The sequence below is a fragment of the Macaca thibetana genome, chromosome 20 (genome assembly GCF_024542745.1).
Source record: "Macaca thibetana thibetana isolate TM-01 chromosome 20, ASM2454274v1, whole genome shotgun sequence".
In the NCBI taxonomy this organism is placed as follows: domain Eukaryota; kingdom Metazoa; phylum Chordata; class Mammalia; order Primates; family Cercopithecidae; genus Macaca; species Macaca thibetana.
The window spans coordinates 47,059,782-47,083,353 of record NC_065597.1 but is presented as its reverse complement, the minus strand read 5'-3'; the positions used below and the strand labels follow the sequence as shown (position 1 = coordinate 47,083,353).

The 23,572-nt window shown below is 47.6% G+C and overlaps 2 protein-coding genes across 4 annotated transcripts in view; one reads left to right on the top strand and one right to left on the bottom strand.

Moving 5' to 3' along the window:
• The window catches only part of VKORC1 (vitamin K epoxide reductase complex subunit 1), a 502,856-nt gene that overhangs the window by 94,263 nt on the left and 385,021 nt on the right, over nt 1-23,572 (bottom strand). The gene's annotated exons all lie outside the window — the stretch shown is intronic.
• FUS (FUS RNA binding protein) lies at nt 1,606-13,826 on the top strand. Of its 3 annotated transcripts, none has more exons than XM_050773501.1 (15): nt 1,606-2,519; nt 4,666-4,690; nt 4,781-4,932; nt 6,099-6,240; nt 6,446-6,624; nt 6,822-7,092; nt 8,711-8,745; nt 10,234-10,266; nt 11,032-11,135; nt 11,898-12,027; nt 12,266-12,367; nt 12,499-12,622; nt 12,963-13,063; nt 13,183-13,330; nt 13,620-13,826. In XM_050773501.1, the coding sequence occupies exons 1-15, from the start codon at nt 2,507-2,509 to the stop codon at nt 13,657-13,659; spliced, it is 1,599 nt and encodes a 532-aa protein (XP_050629458.1). In that variant the 5' UTR covers nt 1,606-2,506; the 3' UTR covers nt 13,660-13,826. The 3 variants fall into 3 exon arrangements, with proteins under 3 accessions (XP_050629458.1, XP_050629457.1, XP_050629456.1); XM_050773500.1 differs by having other exon boundaries at nt 6,096-6,240; XM_050773499.1 differs by having other exon boundaries at nt 4,781-4,950.

Sequence of the window (23,572 nt, the reverse complement as noted above, 5' to 3'; positions counted from 1 at the left end):
TGTGATCTGCCCTCCTTGGCCTCCCAAAGTGCTGGGATTACAGGGGTGAGCCACTGTGCCCAGTCAGCTTTCTATCTTTCTATGCTTATTTCCTCATCTGTAAAATGTCATCCTTAGCAGGGCGAGGTGGCTCACACCTGTAATTCCAGCAATTTGGGAGGTCGAGGCGGGTGGATCCTCTGATGCCAGGAGTTCGAGACCAGCCTGGCCAACATGGTGAAACCCCGTCTCTACTAAAAATACAAACATTAGCCGGGTGTGGTGGCGCACACCTGTACTCCCAGCTACTCAGGAGATTGAGGTGGTAGAATCGCTTGAACACGGGAGGTGGAGGTTGCAGTGAGCTGAGATGGTGCCACTGCACTTCAGCCTGGGTGACAGAGTGAGACCATAGCTCAAAAAAAAAAAAAAAAGATAAAATATCATCCTCACATCAGCCTTTTGTTGTGAAAAATAAAATCAAGAATTTACTCAAAGCAGTCAGAACAGTGCCTGACAGTAAGTCTTGTTAAAGTGTTAGCTATCATATATTATAGATGAGCACAATGTATATCATTATTAAATGTCAGCTTTATTATTATTATTTGTTTTGAGACAGAGTCTTCCTCTGTCGCCCAGGCTGGAGTGCAATGGCACGTCTTGGCTCACTGCAACCTCCGCCTACTGGGTTTAAGCGATTCTCCCGTCTCAAAGCGATTCTCCCGTCTCATCCTCATGAGTAGTTGCGATTACAGGTGCGTGCCACCATGCCCGGCTAATTTTTGTGTTTTTAGTAGAGACGGAGTTTCACCACATTGGCCAGGTTGGTCTCAAACTCCTGACCTCATGATCTGCCCGCCTCGGCCTCCCAAAGTGCTGGGATTACAGGCGTGAGCCACCGCGCCCGGTCAGCTTTATTATTAAATGTTAGCTTCATCTGCTTTGTACACTAATGCATACCCAGTGCCCAGAACAGTGCCTGGAACATACTAGGTGCTAAGTAAATATTTGTGACTTAATGCATGAATGAGGGTGGACTTCCTTTCTTTTGCTCTCACTGGAGAGTTGAACTCTCCTTCCAACGCGGGTGGGGTGGATATTGGCGTATTCAGGGCCATCAGGGCTGAAGTCAAGGGCTTAGTGGGGCTTAATTTGCTGGGGGGGCCCAGGACATGGCCCTCATTGTTTCTCTAAAAGGAAAGGTCCAACCCTCAAAAGACCTTCCGGAATCCCGCTGAAAGTTAAGTTGGGAAGGAAAACCTGCATGCGTATGTATCAGGAATTAACGTCTTTTGTCTTGCTTTGTTCAGTAGTTTCAAATTGCCTTCTCCAGGCAAGGCTGATGAAAGTGCAAGTTGCAAGTTAATTTGAATTTTTCTTTCTGCTTTTGCTCTCACAGGAAGTGGAAAGGCAACCAAACACTCTAGCATTCATGCCACCAAAAAGAGGTTTTGCAGTTACAAGACCTGGATTCGAATCACGACTCCTCTTAGCTGCCCTGTAATCAGGCACAATTACTTGGGTCTCTGAGTCTCACTTTTCTTATGTAGAAAACGGAGATATGTTTACCTCCTTCGTAAGACTGATGAGAAGGAAATTATCTGTGCATTTTGAAACCACTTAAGCCTTGTACACGTTTTATTTCTGGGATCGCCACTGGTTCCCTGGTAGGGCTTCAGAAAAATAAAAAGGAGGTCCCTGAGCAAAGGCTGGGGGGCCCTTCATCTGAGGCCAACCCTCTCTTGTCCCAAGGATGGACTGGACTGCTCCGCCCCGCGGCTCCCCAGGGGCAAAGCCGCGAGGGTCCGGGTGAGAGCCCAGTGCTGGACCAGCTCGGCGCTCAGGGGTCCCGGCCGAAATCCCTGCTGTCTTTCAGGTCAAACGTCATAATTCCCGAACCCCAGAAAGGCCGAAAAGCAAGGCAACCCCGAAAGACGACGAAGTCAACACCAGGGCGCAGGGCCAGTGTGCTGACGACGAGGGAGGCTGGAGCCGCGGGGACAAGGCGCCCCATACAGCGGCAAGAGGGCGGAGGGCAGGAGCTCGCCGTCCTGGGTGAAAGCGGGGCCCAGCGAAGAGGCCCGGCCACAGGAATGTCGGTTCCACCCCGCGACTCCCGGCGGTGACTCCAGTTTCGTCCCCAGCCGCCCGGCCCCGCCCCGCCCCCAGCGGGCACTCAGGCCGTACCACTGTGCCTTCATGGGGGTGGAGTTAAATCGTGGGCTAGTCCTGCCGAGGAGAGAGGGGTTCTTCCCCAAAAAATATCATTATGTATAGTATTTGCATGATTCTAGTTAACTCGTTTCCCATCTGCATGCTCGGAACCTCTACCTGCGCTAGGAAGGGGGCGGAGCGCTTTCCTGCCTCCCCCTGCTCTTCCGCGTTTGGTGCGCGCCTGCGCGGTGCGTAGGCGGCGGGACGTACTTAAGCTTCGACGCAGGAGGCGGGGCTGCTCAGTCCTCCAGGCGTCGGTGCTCTGCGTTGTTGGAATCTTGTTGCTTGCTTGGCTGTGCGCGCGTGCGCCGACATGGCCTCAAACGGTAGGTAAGGGCGCGAGGCGGCGGCGGCGCACCGGGCCGAGGCCTCCCACCTAGGCTTTTCATTTTCGGTGGGACCGGGGTGGCGATCCTGTGTGGGATTCTTTCGCGCCCCTGTGGCGGGAAACCGCGGAGAGGGGTAACTGGAGGAGGCTGGTGTCGCCATTTTGTTTCGCTCCTCTGGCCCTCGCGCGCGGGGCGGCAAGTCTTCTCTTCGCAGTCCGTTTGCTTGGGGTGGTCGTTGGGAGGGACGCTTCTTAGGGGTTTGAAGCATCAGGTGAGGGTGGAAAATGCCCGGTTTCCGTGGCCTCGCCTCCCCCAACTCCCGGCCCCGCGCTCAGGCCCGCTTTGTCGCAGTGCTGCATCCGGGCACTCGCGGCGCGCACGCGCTCTGCGGGCCCCTCCCCCTTCGCGGCGCGGGTACCCCTTCCCCGCCTCGTGTCGGTTCAGCTTTTTGTCGCGAGACCCTTCGCGGAAGACTTGGCGGCGCGCGTCCGGTGTGAGCCTTGTTCCTCTGTGGTCTTTCGCGAAGGGGCGGGACCGCTCCATTCCCGCCTCGGTTGCCACGCGGCTGGGGGCGGAGGCTCGGTATCTGGGCCGCGCTCCGGCTTAACGGTTTGGAGGAGGTGGTCGTGGTTCCACCAACGGACTCGGGGACCTGGCCCGAGAGTTTTTCCCGCCCCAATTTTTTTTTTTTTTTGAGTCAAGATCTCCCTCTGTCGCCCAGGCTGGAGTGCAGTGGTGCGATCTCAGCTTGCTGCAATGTCCGCCTCCTGGGTTCAAGTGATTCTCCTGCCTCAGCCTCCTTAGTAGTTGGGATTACAGGCGCCTGCCACCACAGCCCGGCTAATCTTTGTGTTTTTTAGTAGAGACGGGGTTTCACCATGTTGGTCAGGCCCGTCTCGAATTGCTGGCCTCAGGTGATCCGCCCTCCTCGGCCTCCCAAAGTGTCGGGATTACAGGCGTGAGCTTCCGCGCCTGGTCTAAATTTCTTTTTTCTGAGATTGGGACGGAGAATAACAGCCGTCGAGGCCACACCCTCTCCTGGTCCTTTCCCTTTTCCTTCGGGGGAAGCGCCGCGTTTCCTGCGCTGGGAGGATGAGTTGATCTTGTTCGTGTATTTAAAGTGGGGCGTTTCAAAAGGGCTTTCGTTGCTTTTGGTTCGCCCAGGGGAAGGCAGGGTAGATGAGAAAACAGAACCATCTGGAGTCCCACGGCTGGGGACTCGAGTACCTGTTGACTTTGGCCTCCTAAGGCGAGCACTTGGATGGTCTCTGTCATTTGGGGTCCAAGGGCTCTTGATTCTCTGGCTTTGCACTAAAAAGGCCACTTCTCCGGAATTGGTCAAAGAGTGAAGAATGGCCTTTTTTGAGACATTCTTCTGTGGGTCTGGGCTGAGAGAGTAGAGGCCACAATCTGAACACTGCTCGAATTCAAACCTGTGCTACTTGGTAGCTCTACGACTTTGGGCGAGTTAGTCTGTTTTGACTCCTGGCAATAATGGCTTTGTCATAGAGTGGATGAAGCGAATGCGCGATGTTTTAGAGCAATCACTGACATGAATTGGTCTTGCAGAAAGTTGTGACTGTCCACCAAGACCTTGGTTTTTCCAACGGTTAAGGCTTCTGGGACTCTGTAGAAACTTGCATTTTCTTCACTTTTTCTTTTTTGTAAGAACACTTGGCTGATAGGCCAGTTTGCTACTCTTCTCAACCAGTGTCTCAATGGGGGAATTTTATGCCCTTTATTGAAACGTGATGCTTTTTTTTTTTTTTTTTGAGACGGAGTCTCGCTCTGTCGCCCACGCTGGAGTGCAGTGGCGCGATCTGCAACCTCTGTCTCACGGGTTCAAGCGATTCTTCTGCTTCAGCCTCCCAAATAGCTGGGATTACAGGCGTGCGCCACCATACCCGGCTAATTTTTTGTATTTTTATTAGCGATGGGGCTTCATGTTGGTTGGAATTCCTGACCCCAAGTGATCCATCCACCTCGGCCTCCCAAAGTGCTGGGATTATAGGCGTGAGCCACCGCACCTGGCCTGTGTGGTCCTATTTATTCATCAGTGCTTGAGTTAAGGAATTTAGCTTTAATTCAACTGTTTCAGAGTGGGGGCTGAAGATAATATGATTGTATTTTTTTTTTTTTGCAGATTATACCCAACAAGCAACCCAAAGGTGAGTGCTGTTTTTGGGCTTCCAGAGTTTGTAGAGGGGAAGGGTGGTCAAGCTGTGTTTTCTGATCACGCTGGTTTTCCTTTCATCTAGCTATGGGGCCTACCCCACCCAGCCTGGGCAGGGCTATTCCCAGCAGAGCAGTCAGCCCTACGGACAGCAGAGTTACAGCGGTTACAGTCAGTCCACGGACACTTCAGGCTATGGCCAGAGCAGCTATTCTTCTTACGGCCAGAGCCAGAGCAGTGAGTCTTTCTCAGCAGGTCACCTCTTCCTGCTCTTTCTGAATATTGCTTTTCTTTTTTTTTCTTTTTCTTTGGGAGACGGAGTCTCATTCTGTTGCCCAGGCTGGAGTGCAATGGTGCTATCTCAGCTCACTGCAACATCCGCCTCCCGGGTTCAAACAATTCCCCTGCCTCAGCCTCCTGAGTAGCTGGGATTACAGGCACCTGCTACCACGCCCTACTGATTTTTGTATTTTTAGTAAAGATGGGGTTTCACCATGTTCGATAGGCTGGTCTAGAACTCCTGACCTTGTGATCCACCTGCGTCAGTCTCCCAAAGTGCTGGGATTACAGGTGTGAGCCATCACGCCCTGAATGTCCCTTTTCTTAAACCTGAGCAGGACTGAAATGTTGAAACTCTTCCATATTTCTTTTCCCTAAATGAGTGTATAATTCTTAAAACTCTTTGGGATCTGAGTCCTTTACAGGGCATTGTGGCACACCTGTAGTCCCAGCTACTGAGGAGTCTGAGGCAGGAGGATCCCTTGAGTTCAGGAGTTTGGGGCTGCAGTGAGCTATGATAGTGACTGAACAGCGACTGCATTCCAGCCTGGGCAGTGTATTGCGGCCCCATCTCAAAAAACAAAAATGTTTTTTGGTTTGTGATTCTGTTTACATTTGTTTTCTTTGGCTTTTAATTTTTATGACTCTCATTTCCCATCTCAGCATGAAAGAGCATATTTTCTAACGGGAGAACCAGTTTTAGGCCAATTCTTAAATGGAGAAAATGGTTATGCTTGAAACAAATGTATGAAATCACGTGATACATAAGGAGGTGGGATTTGCCCCAAGGTCCTGAAGTGTAACCAAGAAAGGTGGTTGTCCTGTACGTAACTGCATGCACAGCTGCATATCACAGTGCTGTTAACAGGAATCCTTGGGCTTAGGATTAGAGGGTGTTGGAGTTGGCGGGGTTAAATTGGAACTGTCTTAGAGAGATGATAGAAGTTGGAGCATTAACTTTGGGCTTTGAAAGGAGGGTAACTATCTTTATGAGTTGCAAGATTATGAACAGCTTCTGAAAGGCTGACTTTTTGAGTATAGGTATTAGGTTGTATATGTTTTAACACATTTCTTACATTTTCTTTTTCCTGGTGGCTTTTGTGACTTCTTTTTTCTTGTAGCAGGCTATGGAACTCAGTCAGCTCCCCAGGGATATGGCTCGACTGGCGGCTATGGCAGTAGCCAGAGCTCCCAATCTTCTTATGGGCAGCAGTCCTCCTACCCTGGCTATGGCCAGCAGCCAACTCCCAGCAGCACCTCGGGAAGGTACGGTGGTGTCGATGTCGGGGAAGGCTTGAAAAGAGGGGTGAATTGATGAGGAATGATAAAGGGACCAGCAGCAGTAGGAGCAGTTTAGAGGTGTAATTGGGGTAGGGGAGCCTGTGTTGAGTACAGAGAATGGAATCCACTAAAAGGAAATTTGGGGGGGTATGCTGGGATTGTGATTGTGTTTTTTGTTTGTTTTCCTTAGTTACGGTAGCAGTTCTCAGACCAGCAGCTATGGGCAGCCCCCGAGTGGGGGCTACGGCCAGCAGCCTAGCTATGGTGGACAGCAGCAAAGCTATGGACAGCAGCAAAGCTATAATCCCCCTCAGGGCTATGGACAGCAGAACCAGTACAACAGCAGCAGCAGTGGTAGTGGAGGTGGAGGTGAGATGTCCTCAGCTTTGTCTGCAGCCCATTTTCTGTAAGGATTTGTATTCTCCTGTTTTAGCCTAAAAGGGTTCCTGTTTTATTTCCTAGCTGTCTTTTTAATTTCTTTTGTACTTCATTGCCTGGCACTTGTCATACCTTTTTGTGCTACTTTACAATTTTTTTTTTTTAAACCATCCTTTCTTTTCTCACAGGTAGCTATGGCCAAGATCAATCCTCCATGAGTGGTGGTGGTAGTGGCGGCGGCGGCGGCGGTGGTGGCGGCGGCAGTGGTGGTGGTGGTGGTTACGGCAATCAAGACCAGAGTGGTGGAGGCGGCGGTGGCTACGGACAGCAGGACCGTGGAGGCCGTGGCAGGGGTGGCAGCAGTGGTGGCGGCGGCGGTGGTGGTGGTTACAACCGCAGCAGTGGTGGCTATGAACCCAGAGGTCGTGGAGGTGGCCGTGGAGGCAGAGGTGGCATGGGGTAGGTGTCTCATGAGCCAGGGAGTATCTTTGGTGGGGAGTGTGGAGGATTGCATGAATCTCCCTGAAGCCAGTCCCTAATGCATGGTTTAGTATTCTTGTTGTCTGGGGGATCTGTGAGGGCTTTGATTTGGGGGCAGTGATTTTCTTTTTACATCCCCATTTTATTTTTGTGAGAATTTGGGAGCCTGAACTCCCATCCATACCACCGAATAGAGATTTTGAGTATTGATACTTGTTTCCAAAAAAAAGAAATCATACATAGATTTCCAATACGTATGGATTGGAGTCATTGATATCCTAGGCAAGAAACATGGAAGTGAAGACTTCTTTCTCTGCAAGGGAAACCGATGAACCCACTCCTGGGAAATAGTAGGGAAACTTGGTATGTGTGTTCCCGTGTGTCCTCTAGGGAGTTGGTAATGGTTAACCTGAGTTCAGCTTCCAGGAATTGGTTACTCTTCCCGTTTTCTGTAGTCATTTGAATCCACGAGCTTGATTTGCACCAATTTGACCGACATTGATTTTGGGTGTGACTTGGTTTATGGGACCAACTGACTGAAGTGTGCAGACCTTTTGGGCAAAAATATGCTTGACAGTGGTCTCCCACCTAGTTGTTCCACTGTCTGCCTTACCCTGGTTACTTAAAATTCATCAGCTTGTCCAACTGGACCTTCTTTCCTTCCTGCTGAAGTTGATTTGAAGTAAAACCTTAGATTTGATGTTAAAACAGTTGTCAAATCTGTCGGTAAATACGATTTGAAGGACCCTACTCTGTCTCCCTTGAAAAAGGGCAGGAATGTCAGTGTAACTGTTTTTGGAAAAAGTAGATTTTTAAACTGAGTTTGGATATGGTAAGTATGCAGAGGTGGGTGGGGGCAATCTCAAAAACGTACAAAAATGAGGAAAACTCTGTTGTGTGCGTGTGTTTAATGCAAAACTTTAAAAAGAAAAACAACTGTTATGTGACTGTTAACTTGCTCTGCATTTTATGTGCCACAGGTATGAAAGGTGACATTGCAAAATACTCCGCTCTTCTCGCAGTGTAGAAGGGGTGACCCCGGGGGTTGGGGGAGATTAAAAACAGCTCAGTAGTTAGGACAGAGCTTAGCTAAGTTTGTCTTGCTTTAAGGGGAAGTTGCCTTTGGTTTTGACTTTTTATGGAATGGGGTTGGGTCTGCTTGCTGCTTTCAAAGCAAAAACCACAAAAGTGTGTTCAAGGCTACCCCAGCCTGGTGTGAAATGTCTTCTGGGTAAATTGGGGTAGGGTTTTTAAACCAACTACTTGGTTGTCAACCACTTGCGACAAGAGGAAAAAAAAACATCTGCTCCATCGGAAGAACGACCAAGGAAAATGGGTCATTTTTTTCCAGAGGAAATAGATACATAACCTTTTAAAGCAAAATCTTTATAAACTGTGTCTGAGAAATTGCACACGTGTGTGTGACATGCTCAAAGGTCAGACAAGGGGTGGTCAGGAAGGGATGTATTTTAGTAGCCACTTGTATCTTTTTCCAAAAACACCTACCCGTGTTTGGGAAATGTTAAACAAAATCAAAAAACACCCTTTTGTAGCCGTTGGAAGCTTCATGTCCTTTCTTCTAACTTGTCTTCTCCAGCGGAAGTGACCGTGGTGGCTTCAATAAATTTGGTGGTAAGTGAACAGAGTTTCCAAAATTCCCAACTCCCAGCAATGCTTTGTCTGATTGTTCATTTGCAGATGTCTTAGCGTGTTAATTTAAATGTCAAAGGTTTTGAGGTGTCCAGAACCACCTCCATAAAGGGGTAGGGTAGAATGCCACCTGTTGCCTGGTGTGTGCTAACCTGGAGCAGGCAGGGGTAAGATTCAATAGTCGTCTTTTACCAAATGGGTTTGCCCCAGGTTAATAAGAGGGGTTTAGTAGGCCTTGGACAGGGCTGTTGCCACACCTGGCACTTAGTGACCATCATCATGAGAAACTGGAGAGTGCGTGCTGGAACACGTGGTGCCATCTTGACTTTAGGATCCTTTTGATCATTGTGTCCAAGGCTTGTGTGTGTGTGAGAGTGGGAGACAACCTCCAAATGTTTTAATTCTGGAAGAGGGATGTAACATTGCCCTAAGAATGGTGAAGTTGGTATACCTTTATAAAGTACGGAATGGTGTCAATGAATGCAATTCTATGTATATGGACTTAACTCAGATGGGCAAATAGAAACTAGCTCTGGGAAGGAACATGTGCACTACTTCAAGAAAGATTGGAAGCATGTGTGGCTCATGGGAAATAACCAGGTCTTAAACAGCACAAACTGAATTCATGGACCAGGAAGGTCTTAAACAGCACAAACTGAATTCATGGAAAAATGACAAATTTGAGAAGTCTCCCAGTAAGCTGGAACTTTTCTGGTTTGGTTAACTAACAAAAGGTTTCTTGATTTGTCTCAACATTTAAAGCCAAAGGCTTGGGTTCATAACTTAGGTGTCATTGCGTGTGGGTACAATATTTATATATGGCGAATTCAGATAAACATTGGTCAAAGATGGTCTCTGGAAAAACGAAATAGAGGCTGCATTATGAAAGTAAGATTTCTGGTCTGTTCCCTGGGACATGCTTAAAAAATACAATAGCTATTATGTATGGTTTTTATTTTCATGTGGTTTTGGGGAAACATAACACGGTTTTAAGGATGGTTTCTAAAGATGAAATTAAAAATTGTTCCACAAGGGATAAGTGTCTTTGGTAAAGTTGGGAGAAACTGGATGGATGCACATCTCATGGCTGGTGGCGAGCCCATCTCTCTTCTCTCGGGTGAGAGAACTGGGCCAAGCTGAGTTGGTTTGTTCACTTTAATGGGTCTCCCTTTCCCCTGCCATCTGTGCTGAGGACATTTCCCAGCTTGAGCTGGGGGAGGCAGCATTTTCTGAAGTGTGGAGTTGTCTCTGTGGAGACTCAAGTTACAGATCTTAAGGGGCCTGCCTAGAATTTTCTCCGGGCAGGCGACCCAGGAAAGGGTTTGGAGTGAGGCTGTGAGCACTTACATGATATTTTACAAGTTTGGATTTGGTGTTGATTTTTTTCCTTGTCCATTTTTTCCTGTTGACTAACAGCTCCTCTTCCTTGTTTTTTTTTTTTTTTTGTTCTTTTTTTCCATGTCACTTAAGGCCCTCGGGACCAAGGATCACGTCATGACTCCGGTGAGTTCACAGGTGGTGGCATGAAGAGTGGCTAAAGTGGTATCAAGACTTTGCCTGGATATTCCTTGAAACTATTATAAAAAGGAAACTGAAAAAAAGGGGATAGAGAAGGAAGGGAGTTAGGTATATCCTTAGCTAGCAGTGAGAAGTATTCATTATTAAGTATTTCTCAGAAATACCTGGCTTGCGGGTTCCACCCCCAGCGATTTAGAAGGTCTGAGATGACCCTGAAAACCTACCTTCCTAAGAAGTCCCTAGTGATGTCGATGTGTCTGCACCACACTCAGATGGTTTTTACAGCAGTGGTTTTTTAAAAATGTGGATCATGTCCAAGCTGATAAATAAAAACTAGTGAACGAAAGATCAGACCACATGAATTAAAGCATTGAACTCTTGTTTAGATTGTATTGATGTTTGTGTACTAGATTTGAATGTAAAATGGGTCTCTTAATTCGGGACCTTCAACTGGAAGTTGATAAATACTGATGGGCTTTTTTGTGTGGTCTTGGGCATTTCACTCCTGAGCCCGTGTTTCCATATTGTATACTGTGTGTTAACATGTTTCAAAGGATAATTTTCAAACTAAATTTGAAATTTATCAGCGTGGGTGGCATATAGGGACTCAAAAGGGATGTGGATTTTTCAGTTGTCTTCATAAACCAAATAATACGAGTTGCTTGATGGATACTAGGTGCTTTAGGTTTTTTCCTATGTCATTTATTTTACCTTTTCACATTCGCATTTTCTTCTCTGTTCAACAAGCAGAACAGGATAATTCAGACAACAACACCATCTTTGTGCAAGGCCTGGGTGAGAATGTTACAATTGAGTCTGTGGCTGATTACTTCAAGCAGATTGGTATTATTAAGGTACTTGTGGAGCGGAGTGGGTGCTTTCTGTCAGTGTTGCAGGCTTTTGGATTTCACACATTAGTAAAAGCAAGTCTTTAATGGTTGCCAGCAGTAAAAACAAATCTTAATGGTTGTTGCCAGCTTAATTTGTTGAGGAAAGAGCCTTAGTTACTGTTTTCTAAAAGAAGTTCTAAACACGAAAAGTATAACTGATAAGAATGCCCTAAACTCTGAAATTTGTACTTTATAGTAACTTTTAGTTTTATCCTTCAATATTGGAGGGAAAGACAGTTTTCCTCAATGGAGGTTTACATGTGAGGTAGGACGAAGTAACTAGGAAGAGGGGAGCTGAAGTTTGGGAATGATAAACCTCATGTTCTAGAGGAAGAATATGGAAAAGGGAGTACTGTAGCCTTTAAAATTGATGTTACCGGCCGGGCGCGGTGGCTCAAGCCTGTAATCCCAGCACTTTGGGAGGCCGAGACGGGCGGATCACGAGGTCAGGAGATCGAGACCATCCTGGCTGACACAGTGAAACCCGGTCTCTACTAAAAAATACAAAAAAACTAGCCGGGCAAGGTGGCGGGCGCCTGTAGTCCCAGCTACTCGGGAGGCTGAGGCAGGAGAATGGCGTGAACCTGGGAGGCGGAGCTTGCAGTGAGCCAAGATCACGCCACTGCACTCCAGCCTGGGCGGCAGAGCGCGACTCTGTCTCAAAAAAAAAAAAAAAAAAAAAAAAAAATAAATAAAATTGATGTTACCTCATTTTGCTTTCTTCAGACAAACAAGAAAACGGGACAGCCCATGATTAATTTGTACACAGACAGGGAGACTGGCAAGCTGAAGGGAGAGGCAACGGTCTCTTTTGATGACCCACCTTCCGCTAAAGCAGCTATTGACTGGTTTGATGGTATGTATGAGAAGGCTGGCAGAGGTGGGGCTGAGGATATAGGGCAGCAAGTCATAGGAAGCAAGTCATAGTTTGAGGGTTCATTTGAGTCTTCCGGCACTTTAGCTGCGGTTTCAAATAGTCTCATTTTTGCTTATGAGTCAGTAGATTATAAACCATTTGAGAAAGGCACGCTTATCTTGTATTTTTGGATTAATGTATCTTGTATTTAAAGTCTCTTGATACTTTATTTCTCTAGGTAAAGAATTCTCCGGAAATCCTATCAAGGTCTCATTTGCTACTCGCCGGGCAGACTTTAATCGGGGTGGTGGCAATGGTCGTGGAGGCCGAGGGCGAGGAGGTGAGGAGCTACCTGCTGTTGGTGCAAAGGGGGGTGATGAGAGTAGAGAAGATGGTAAAGGCTTGCATGGAATGGGTTAGGTTACCAAACTTGGAGGGGGAGCAGACCCATACTTCTTTTATCTGCTTTAGGACCCATGGGCCGTGGAGGCTATGGAGGTGGTGGCAGTGGTGGTGGTGGCCGGGGAGGATTTCCCAGTGGAGGTGGTGGCGGTGGAGGACAGCAGCGAGCTGGTGACTGGAAGTGTCCTAATCCGTGAGTGAAACTTAAATTTTTTTCTTAGTTCTCTCACATGCTTGCTCTTTGATATTATGGTAATGAGGTGTGTGCGTGTTTTCCAAAGAAGTAAATGTCAAGGCCACACTGTTGGGGTCAGATTTAGCCAAAAGCTTACCTAGGTAAGGTTGATGTAATGGGAAAGGTAATGGATTGGGTTCAGTAATGATTTTTGTTCCTGGCTTTGAGAAGCAAGCCTTTTTGTCTTTCTGAAGCCTCAGTTTCCTCACTGTATCTCTAAAGTCATGGTAGTTTTTTCCTACTTCTAGGTCTCGTCTATTCCCCATTCCTCTAGACTAATTGTCTTCCTTCTCCTTAGCACCTGTGAGAATATGAACTTCTCTTGGAGGAATGAATGCAACCAGTGTAAGGCCCCTAAACCAGATGGCCCAGGAGGGGGACCAGGTGGCTCTCACATGGGTAAGAAAGGCAGACCTGTTGCTAAGGAGCTGGGACCAAAGAATCCTTAATTTTTCAGCAGGAGGCTCGGGGAAGGTAGGGGAATGGGAATATGATAGATCTTACTTCTTTTGTCCTAGGGGGAAACTACGGGGATGATCGTCGTGGTGGCAGAGGAGGCTATGATCGAGGCGGCTACCGGGGCCGCGGAGGGGACCGTGGAGGCTTCCGAGGGGGCCGGGGTGGTGGGGACAGAGGCGGCTTTGGCCCTGGCAAGATGGATTCCAGGTGAGACTTTAAATCAGAATAAAAAAGTAGAGCAGGTGAACAGAGGCCATAGGATAACAGGGTTTTGTTGAGAAAGTGGTTTCATTTTGAGGGCTAGATGGAAGGACCTGAGATTGTAACCAGTAGTGGAGAGGGAAGGAAAATTAACTCAGGAGGAATGAATCTGTAGACCCACTTGAGATAAGATACTCGCTGATTTAGGTAGGAGGGGCAGATAGGATATCTAGGCTTGGAGAGACTGGTAACTCAAATACAATGGATACTTAATTTTTTTTTTTTTTTTTTGCAGGGGTGAGCACAGACAGGATCGCAGGGAGAGGCCGTATTAATTAGCCTGGCTTCCCAGATTCTGGAACAGCTTTTTGTCCTGTACCCAGTGTTACCCTCGTTATTTTGTAACCTTCCAATTCCTGATCACCCAAGGGTTTTTTTGTGTCGGACTATGTAATTGTAACTATACCTCTGGTTCCCATTAAAAATGACCATTTTAGTTAAATTTTGTTCCTCTTCCCCCTCTTCAGTTTCCTGGAAGATTGATGATGTCCCAATCAGGAAGGTGGGGAGTTTTCCTGTTCAGATTACCCTGCCCAGCAGGAACTGGAATACAGTGTTTAATCCAGGGGAGAAGGCCAAATGATACCCCTTGAGAGCAGATATGAAACTTTCCTGTCATGGGCAAAGTTGGATGTATAAATGAGAAATGAAGAACATGGGATGTCATGAGTGTTGGCCTAAATTTGCCCAGCTATGGGGAATTTTTCCTTTACCACATTTATTTGCATATTGGTCTTAGTTTATTTGCAGCAGTTTAAGAACTTTTTAAGAACTTTTGCATCTTTTGGCACATTTAATGGTGAGGCTCAAACAAATTAGATTTAAATGGGGCAGTATTCACATCTGACCATGGTGGAGAGTGCTTAGCCACTCTGGGTCTTTCACAGGGAGAGTAACTTAGTGCCTGCTGAGTGCTGCAGTTTGTGGAGTCAGGATCTAATCGTCAACCCTGGGAGACCAGACAGTTAACGGCTGAGAAGGAAGTACATGAATTACATGGCTCTCAGAACCAGAAAATGGGAAAGCTGGAAGTGAGTCCTACTCAAGATTTCTTGACTCCATTTCCGTTTTATGGCATTTTGACTTGAAACCATCATGCAGGGGATCCTGAAGAGGCCAAATTCCTATCCCACACTGGTTTACTTAGGTCTTAAGAGGATGCTACAATAAGAGACTTGGGAAACGGAGATGGTGAAGAGGGGGAAGGTTTTCTGCGACAGGAAGGTAGAGGTAGTTGCTTGTATTTAAAGGAGGCGAGTGACTCCCTTCGTAGCTACCCTGGTGAATGGGGTTTGGGTAGATACTTGCTGTAAGGAGACTGGTCTGGCTGGGTCACTTTCACATCCTGCCTGTACTCGGCTTGAGGTCATTGACATTTTGAGATTTTAGGCTTGATCGTTTTTGATTGGAGGGTGGAAGGCCCTCCTGAGGGAATGAGTGATAGAGCGGAGAAGGGGTTGCAGCCAGTGAGTTAAAACCTTGGAGCAGTGCCCTTCAGCCTCTTAACATGTGGCTGAAAACTTGCACATACCTGGCAAGCAGTTACTTTAAAGCATGCTTTTTATTTTAATTACACAGAGCGTAAAATTAACCCAAGAGCAAAAAGGTTTTAGTTAACGGGGTTTTCAAACTTGGTTTATAAGACAGCTGCCATCACAAACATAGCTTATAAATGTGCTGGGGACCCCCAATTGGGAAGTGCTTTCATCTCAAATTTTTATTTTTGGAGACTTGCTCTGTCATGCAGGCTAGAGTGCACTCTTGGCTCACTAACCTCCGCCTCGCGAGTTCAAGCGATTCTCCTGCCTCAGCCTTCCGAGTAGCTGGGTCTACAGGCCCACCTAATTTTTGTGTTTTTAGTAGAGATGTGGTTTCACCATGTTGACCAGGCTGGTCTCAATTCCTGACCTCAGGTGATCCACCTGCCTTGGCCTCCCAAAGTGCTGGGATTACAGGCATGAGCCGCTGCACCCGGCCGTCCTCAAATTTTCAAGTGTGTTCCCTAAGTATGTTCTTTACAGAAGAGTTGCTGCAACCTTGAATCTTGGTGATTTGAGGCACAGAAGCTAGGACTTTATTTTTTGAGATGGAGTTTTGCTCTTCGTCCCCAGGCTGGAGTGCAGTGGCGCATTCTCGGCTCACTGCAACCTCTGCCTCCCGGGTTCAAGTGATAGCTGGGATTACAGGCATGCGCCACTATGCCCAGCTAGTTTATTTCTATTTGTAGTAGAGACAGGGTTTCTCCATGATGGTCAGGCTGGTCTTGAACTCCTCACCCGAGGTGATGCACCCACCTCGGCCTCCCAAGAAACTGACTTTTAAAAGGAATAGGTTTACCTTCCCTGCCAGCATTGGAGTGCTCTCTAAGCAACAGTAGGCTAAGAGTAGTCTGGTATGTTGAAGGATTGTCAAGTGGGCCTTCCCAGGCATTGCTTTGACTTGGTACATGTAGAGAAGTCCTCTGAGAACAAGGATGTGGCAGTTCTGTCCCTGTCCCTGCTGCTGTTGGTTTCTTTGTTAAATGTTTAGTTGAAATGGCCAGATAGGATATTTCTGAGTAGTTCACTGTTGGTGCTTTGCCTCTCAGGATTCTAGCTTTGGTTGTGGTCCCCTGATCTCTTTCTTCCAGGAGTGGAGGAGGTTGAAGCTCCTTGTAAGACCTGATTACTGGGACCGTTAGTGTCAAGTTCCTGTGCCCTTCAAATGGCTTATGTGATTGGCCTTGGCCTTAAAAGGAAATATGGTCCCAAGTGACTGTTCAGTGGGTAGGTCCAGTTTGGGGGCATTTTCCAGGAGAACGGATAGAGACACCTAGCAGCCGAGAGAACATTGGTGCCTCTGAAGCCAACCTCCCACCTCAGCCTCCCGAGTAGCTGGGACTACAGGTGCTCCCTCGCTACCATACCTGGGTAATTTTTTTTTTTTTTTTTTCTTAGGAGGGTTTCGCTGGGTTGCCCAGGCTGGTCTTGAACTGGGCTCAAGTGACCTGCCTGCCCCAGCCTCCCAAAGTGCTGGGATTACAGGTATGACCCACCGTGCTTGGCCAGAATACTCTTTTGTTTTGTGAGATGGAGTCTCGCTCTGTTGCCCAGGCTGGAGTGCAGTGGCACAATCTCAGCTCACTGCAAGCTCAGCCTTCTGAGTAGCTGGGACTACAGACACCCACCATCGTGCCTGGCAAATTTTTTTTTTTTTAAAGTAGAGACAGGGTTTCACCGTGGTCTCGATCTTCTGACCTTGTGATCCACCTGCCTCGGCCTCCCAGAGTGCTGGGATTACAGGCGTGAGCCACCGTGCCCAGCCCAGAATACTCTTAACTGAATGATTGAAATCTGTCTTGAAGCATTAGGTGCCACATTTTTGTGAGTTGGAATTGGGACAGGCTAACTAGGAAGTGAGGAGGGTGGGGAGAGGTGTGCTGTAGGTCTGTTTGCCCCTTCCTTGATGTAGTCTTCGGTTAGCCCTATCAGCTTTTTTTCCCCATCTCGTGCCAGGCCTTCCTGGGTTTCAGTACTTGGATGCTGGGCTGCAGTTAAGTCAGTGGTGGGTAGATTGACCAGGACTTAAGCTCGTGTGAGACTTGACTCATTGATCACCTTTAGGCATGTCTTCCAACTTCCAGTCTTCCTACTTCCAGTCTCATCCTTTTTAAAGAAAAAAAAAAAATTTTTTTTTTTTGAGACAGTGTGTCACTCTGTCGCCTAGACTGAATTGCAGTGGTGTGATCTTGACCAACTGCAACCTCTGCCTTCCACCCGCAAGCAATCCGCCCACCTCAGCCTCCAGAGTAGCTGGGACGGGACTACAGGCACCTGCCACCATGACTGGCTAACTTTTTTTGTATTTTCTGTAGAGATGGGATCTTGCCATGTTGCTCAGGGTTGTCTCAAAACTGCTCTGGGCTCAAGTGATTCTCCTACTTTGGCCTCCCAGAGTGTTGGGATTAGAGATATGAGACACTGCGTCTGGCTATGAAAATTTTATTTTCAGTTGACTTGCATATATTTATGGGGTACAATGTCCTATTTCTGTACACGTACATATTGTGGAATCAAATCGGGCTAAGTAACGTATCTGTAACTTTATATCATTAGCATGAATGAGAACATATAAAACCACTCTTAGCAAGTTTTGAAATTTATGTTACTTCAGCCCTTTTATGCTGGAGGTTGCAAATTTTGTGTGTGTGAATTACCAGACCAAAAATAAAAACAAAAAATGATTGAAGACAGACTTCAATCATTCAGGAATGGTGTATTCTGGGTAAGCGTGGTGGGTCACACCTGTAATGGAACACTCAGCATGGCATAAATGGGTGGAGACGGGTCTCCTTATGTTGCTCAGGCTGGACTCGAACTCCTGGGCTTAAGTGATCTTATTGCTCTCAGCCTCTTAGCTGGGACTATGGCTGCATGCCACTGTGTCTGGCATATTTATGAACTATAGTCACCATGCTGTGCAGTGGCTTACCAGAACTCATTTCTTGTACCTGAAGTGTTGTACCCTTTGTCTCCCTGCTTACCCATACCTCCAAGCCTCTGGTAACCCCCATTCTACTTTCAGCTTCCGAGTTTGACTTTCTAGATTCCATGTATATGAATTCAAGTAGTCTTTCTGTGGCTTACTTCATTTAGCATAATGTCTTCTAGATTCATTGATTCACCCATGTTGTTAAAAATAACAGTTTCCTTTTAAAAAGCTGAATAGTGTTCTGTTGTGTCAACATACCACATTTAAAAATCCATCCGTTAATTGGGCACTTGGGTTGCTTGCATATCTTGGCTAGTGTGAATAACACTGCATTGGGTGGGAGTGCAGATGTCTCTGACGTACGGATTTTTTTTTTTGATCAGAGAGATCAGTCTTGGTCTGTCACCGAGGCTGGAGTGCAGTGGTACAGTCTTAGCTCACTGCAACCTCTGCCTCCCAGGTTCAAGCGATTCTCCTGCCTCAGCCTCCCAAGTGGCTGGGATTACAGGTGTGCACCACCACGCCCAGCTAACTTTTGTGTTTTTAGTAGAGATGGGGTTTCTCCATGTTGGCCAGGCTGGTCTCAAACTCCTGACCTCAGGTGCTCCGCCTGCCTCCATCTTCCAAAGTGTTGGGATTAGAGGCGTGAGCCACCGTGCCCAGCCGACGTAGATTTCAGTTCCCTTCAATGTACACCCAGAAGTGGTATTGCTAGGTCATAGGATACTTCTATTAGCTATTTGAGGAGACTTTCTACTATTTTCCATAATGGCTGTATTAGTCCACATTTCCACCAACAGCGTACAGGGGTTCCCTTCCTCCACGTCTTTGCTAGTTATCTTTCATCTTTTTGATACAGCCATTCTAACAGGTGTGAGGTGACATTTCTTGTCCTTTTTAACCGTCCACCATGGAGTCTGTAACCAGGTCTCACTTTCTATCGTAGCCTGCAAGAGAGGCTAAACTTAGTATGGAATGTGAGGTCCTATCTGCAGTCATTCCTCCCTAGTACTCTGACTCCATTTTTACCTTTGGATCCTCAGTTCTGACCAACCCTTTCTTTTTTCATCTCTAACTATATTTTGAAATTTTAAAGACACGGGGTCTCACTTTTGGCCTGGCTAGTCTCAGTAGGCCCTAGCGATATCCTTCCACCTTAGGCTCCTGAATGACTGGGACTACAGGTGTGGTACTGCACCTGGCTATTTTGGAATAATTTGACTTCGAAGAATAGGTCTACAGTTGCGGTGTTCACTTTCTTAATGCAAATGTCTTCAATGGCGCTGGCATATATAAGCTGAAAAAGTATTGTCAAGTGGGTTGTGCCAGCACATCTGACCAGGATTTTTTGTTGTAGAAATAGTGGATCCTCACCTGAGGCCAGGAGTTCGAGATCAGCCTGGCCAACATAGTGAAACTCCGACTCTACTAAAAATACAAAAATTAGCCTGGCGTAGTGGCAGGCGCCTGCAGTCCCAGCTACTCGGGAGGTTGAGGCAGGACAATCGCTTGTTGAACCCAGGAGGTGGAGGTTGCAGTGAGTGGAGATCGCGCCACTGCACTCTAGCCTGGGCGATGGAGTGAGACTCTGTCTCAAAAAACAAAAAGAAGTATTAGATCCTCAATCTCAAGGTGTTCTAAGAGCTTTTGGAGACCATTGAGTCTAAAATTCCCAGTATCCTTGAGGCAATAACAGACTTGGAGAATGTAGTTTATGAGCAGGAGTTTGGAGCTGGAAGAAATACTGCTTTCTGTTGGTGGTTAATGCTGTCAGCTCCTTGGATTGTGGCTTTAGCTCTAAATATTGGGGCAGTAGAGACTCTTAACTGGAAAACAATTGAGGGCCACCGGTGTAGGGGCAAGAGGCAGAGGAAAGCTTGGGTGCTTGGGTTGAAGATGGTGGATGTGCTGTCCCTGTGAGAGTGCTGGTGCTGGACCCTGGAGCCAACCACGAAGCGTTTCAGCGAGCAGGGTCCAAGCAAGGGCAGTAGAGGGCCGGATGAAGTGGGCAGGAACCGTTTCCCAGGTGACATCCTGCCTGTGCTCATCATGCCGAGGGGTGGCAGTGTTGCACAATCACACAGATTCCTTGTCACTGTTGAGTGCAGTGTTCTTAAGAATGGACCTGGCGGCCAGGCACGATGGCTCATGCCTGTAATCCCAACACTTTGAGAGGCTGCAGTAGGCAGATCGCGAGGTCAGGAGTTCGAGACCAGCCTGGCCAACATGGTGAACCCTGTCTCTACTAAAAATACAAAAAATTAGCCAGGCGTGGTGGCAGGCATCTGTAATCCCAGCTACTTGAGAGGCTGAGGCAGGAGAATCGGTTGAAACCAGGAGGTGGAGGTTGCAGTGAGCCAAGATTGTGCCATTATTCTCTGGCCTGGGTGACAGTGCAAGACTCTATCTAAAAAAAAAGAAAAAAAATAGGTGGGGCGGGGGGGGAACCTAGGCTTGTTGTGCTTGTTTTTTGGTTTTGATTTTCCAGACTTTGAGGGAAAGTTGACCCATCCTGTTCATTGTGCCCTTGAGGAGGAAACAAGGCAAATCCCCATCCTTGTGAGCAGGGGTGCGCAAACCTGTCAGTCTGAGATGGCTAGAACCATATCCTCTATAACTTGGGGGGGGGGGGAGGGGAATATATATGTACACACACATACAGATTAAAAAGATAAAAATATATACACACACACACACACAGGAATCCTCCCTTATCTATGGTTTTGCCGTATACAGTTTCAGTACAGTATAATAATCTCGTGTGCTTAATTTATAAATTGAACTTTATCATTGGTCAGCATATGGATTCTAGCTCAGTAGGTCCAGGTGGGGCCCTAGATGTGCATTTCAGGCCAGGTGCGGTGGCTTATTCCTGTAATCCCAGCACTTTGGGAGGCTGAAGTGGGAGGGTCACTTGAGCCCAGGAGTTGAGACTAGCCTGGATAGCAACGACATTTTGTCTCTACCAAAATTTTAAAACATTGACTGGGTGCAGTGGCTCACACCTGTAATCCCAGCACTTTGGGAGGCCAAGGTGGGCGGCTTAGCCAACATGGTGAAACCCTACCTCTACTAGAAGTACAAAATTTAGCTAGGTGTGGTGGCATGCACCTGTAATCCCAGCTACTTGGGAGGCTTAGGCACGAAAATCGCGTGAGCCTGGGAGGTGGAGGTTGCAGTGAGCCGAGATCATGCCACTGCACTCAAGCCTGGGCGATAGAAATGAGACTCCGTCTCAAAAAAAAAAAAAAAAAAAATGTGTGGCATGTACCTGTGGTCCCAGCCAGGGAGGTTGAAGCTGCAATGAGCTGTGTTCCCACCACTGCACTCCAGCCTGCAGGCCTGGGTGACAGAACAAGACTGTCCCCCTGCCCTCCCCCCAAAGAAAGCATTTATGACAGGCTTTCTGGTGATAATGCTGCTGTTGGTTCAACGCTTCTCTTAGAGTAACGTTCTAGAGTTTGGCAGAGTCAAATTGTTTCTGAAGGGGAACTTGACTTTGTACAAAACTTTCATCTTTCTCCCTCTCCCACCCCACTGCTTTATTTTTTTGAGACAGGTCTTGCTCTGTGGCCCAAGCTGGAGTGCAGTAGCATGATCACAGCTCACTGCAACCTCCAACTGCTGGGCTCAAGTAATTCTCCCGCCTCAGCCACACGAGTGGCTTGGACTACAGGCATGAACCACCATGTCCAGCTAATTTAAACTATTTTGTGGAGATGAAGTCTCCCTGGGTTGTTCAGGCTGGTCTTGAAATCTTGAGCTCAAGCAATCCTCTCTGCTCGGCCTCCCTAAGTGCTAGGATTATATTTCTATATAAACTGTGCTGGCTGGGAGCTAAGGAAAAGGAAGACAGGGTCCTGCATGTGGGTTTTTGTAATTAGCAAAAGCCCAGCCAACACTGGCTTCTGTTAATTTTTTTTTTAAGTCTTGTGAAGCTTAGATGGGAGGTTTGAGCAAAAAAGAGGATGCTGTCCTCTTTGTGGGATTTTTGCTGGTATGCAGAGATCTGGACCATCATGGAGGGAGTCCTCAGCACAGGGATGGGATTTGGTTCCTGCAGGGCCTCAGAGAAGCATGGGAGAGCCCTTCAGGTGTTAGGGGAAGATGATTTTGAGTTGCTCCTTCACTTTGTTGAATGTCTCTGAAATCCACTTCTGGGGCTTGGCAGGAATGTTGCCATTAGCAGTGGTTGCCCTTCAGCTTGTCTGGGATGTGTTCCAAGATGCTGGAGTTGTCTGGGGCCATCTGGACTGGGGCTGGGCTTTCCACATCCATGGAGCCACTACTAGGACTGGGAGCAACAGAATGAGTCTGGGGGTGCTGCCAGAGAGGCACTCTAGATTGTTTTTGGGATAGCACAGGTGCCCACCTACCGTTCTCAGTCACTGAGGGGCTAGGAGCAGAACCGTCCTAGTGGAGGTGATTGCTAACTCTGAGGTGTACTTAACATGAGCCAGCTGCTGTTAGAGGATGAGCTATGTCCTGTCACTCCCACTTTACAGAGGGGATGCTGACACAGCTAGTGAGAGGTGGGGCTGGGACTTGAACCTCTATTCTTTAGCTATAGAACTGTCATTAACCACTATGCTATGCCTAAAATCTGAGGAGATTTCTGGTAGGATTCTTTCTCCTGCAGCCCAAAGGAAAAAGGAAGCCCCAAGAAATGTTTTATCTTAGGGAAACCTTACTGGAACCACTTCCTTCCCTCAGGCCTGCCCTGGTTTTTGTAGTGACTCTAAGGATGTCTGTCATGCAAGGATGTGTTACCTATATGGCCCCATGCCATGAGAATGATTAGGTTCCTGTGATGTTTAAAAATATCCTGTGGCCGGGCGCGGTGGCTCAAGCCTGTAATCCCAGCACTTTGGGAGGCCGAGACGGGCGGATCACGAGGTCAGGAGATCGAGACCATCCTGGCTAACACGGTGAAACCCCATCTCTATTAAGAAATACAAAAAACTAGCCGGGCGAGGTGGCGGGCGCCTGTAGTCCCAGCTACTCGGGAGGCTGAGGCCAGAGAATGGCGTGAACCCGGGAGGCGGAGCTTGCAGTGAGCTGAGATCCGGCCACTGCACTCCAGCCTGGGTGACAGAGCGAGACTCCGTCTCAAAAAAAAAAAAAAAAAAAAAAATCCTGTTAGATACTAGAGATACACAGTAACTGCCATATATTGATTACTTTCTACATGCAAGGCACTTGTACAGAGGTTGAAAAGATGTCTCCATTTAAGCTTCCATTTAAGCAGGGGAGTGGTGGAGTCTTCTGTGAAGGTAGACCAGCACATGGTTTGCATTGCCACAGAGACACTGGGAAAAGCCTCTAAAATCCAGAGGAGTGCATGCGTATAGGCAGTCTGGGGCACGTAGAAGATGTCAACGTGTCCAGAGATAAAGGGGTCAGCATGTGCTAGGGCACTGGGTGTGAGCAGATAGTGGTGGGATCGTGGGTATGTGAGGAGAGGAGACGTTGCATGGGGTTAAGCGCCAGGTTAGGAGGAGAGTTTAGGTGTCCTGTTAAAAATCACAGTCAGCTGGGCATGGTGGTGTGCACCTGTAGTCCCAGCTATTCAGGAGGCTGAGGCTGGAGGATTGCTCGAGCCCAGGGATTTGAGGCTGCAGTGAACCATGATCACACCACTGCACTCCAGCCAGAGCAACAGATGAGATCCTATCTCAAAGAAAGTGAGAGTCTGTTCCCATGATCAGTTTGGATTTC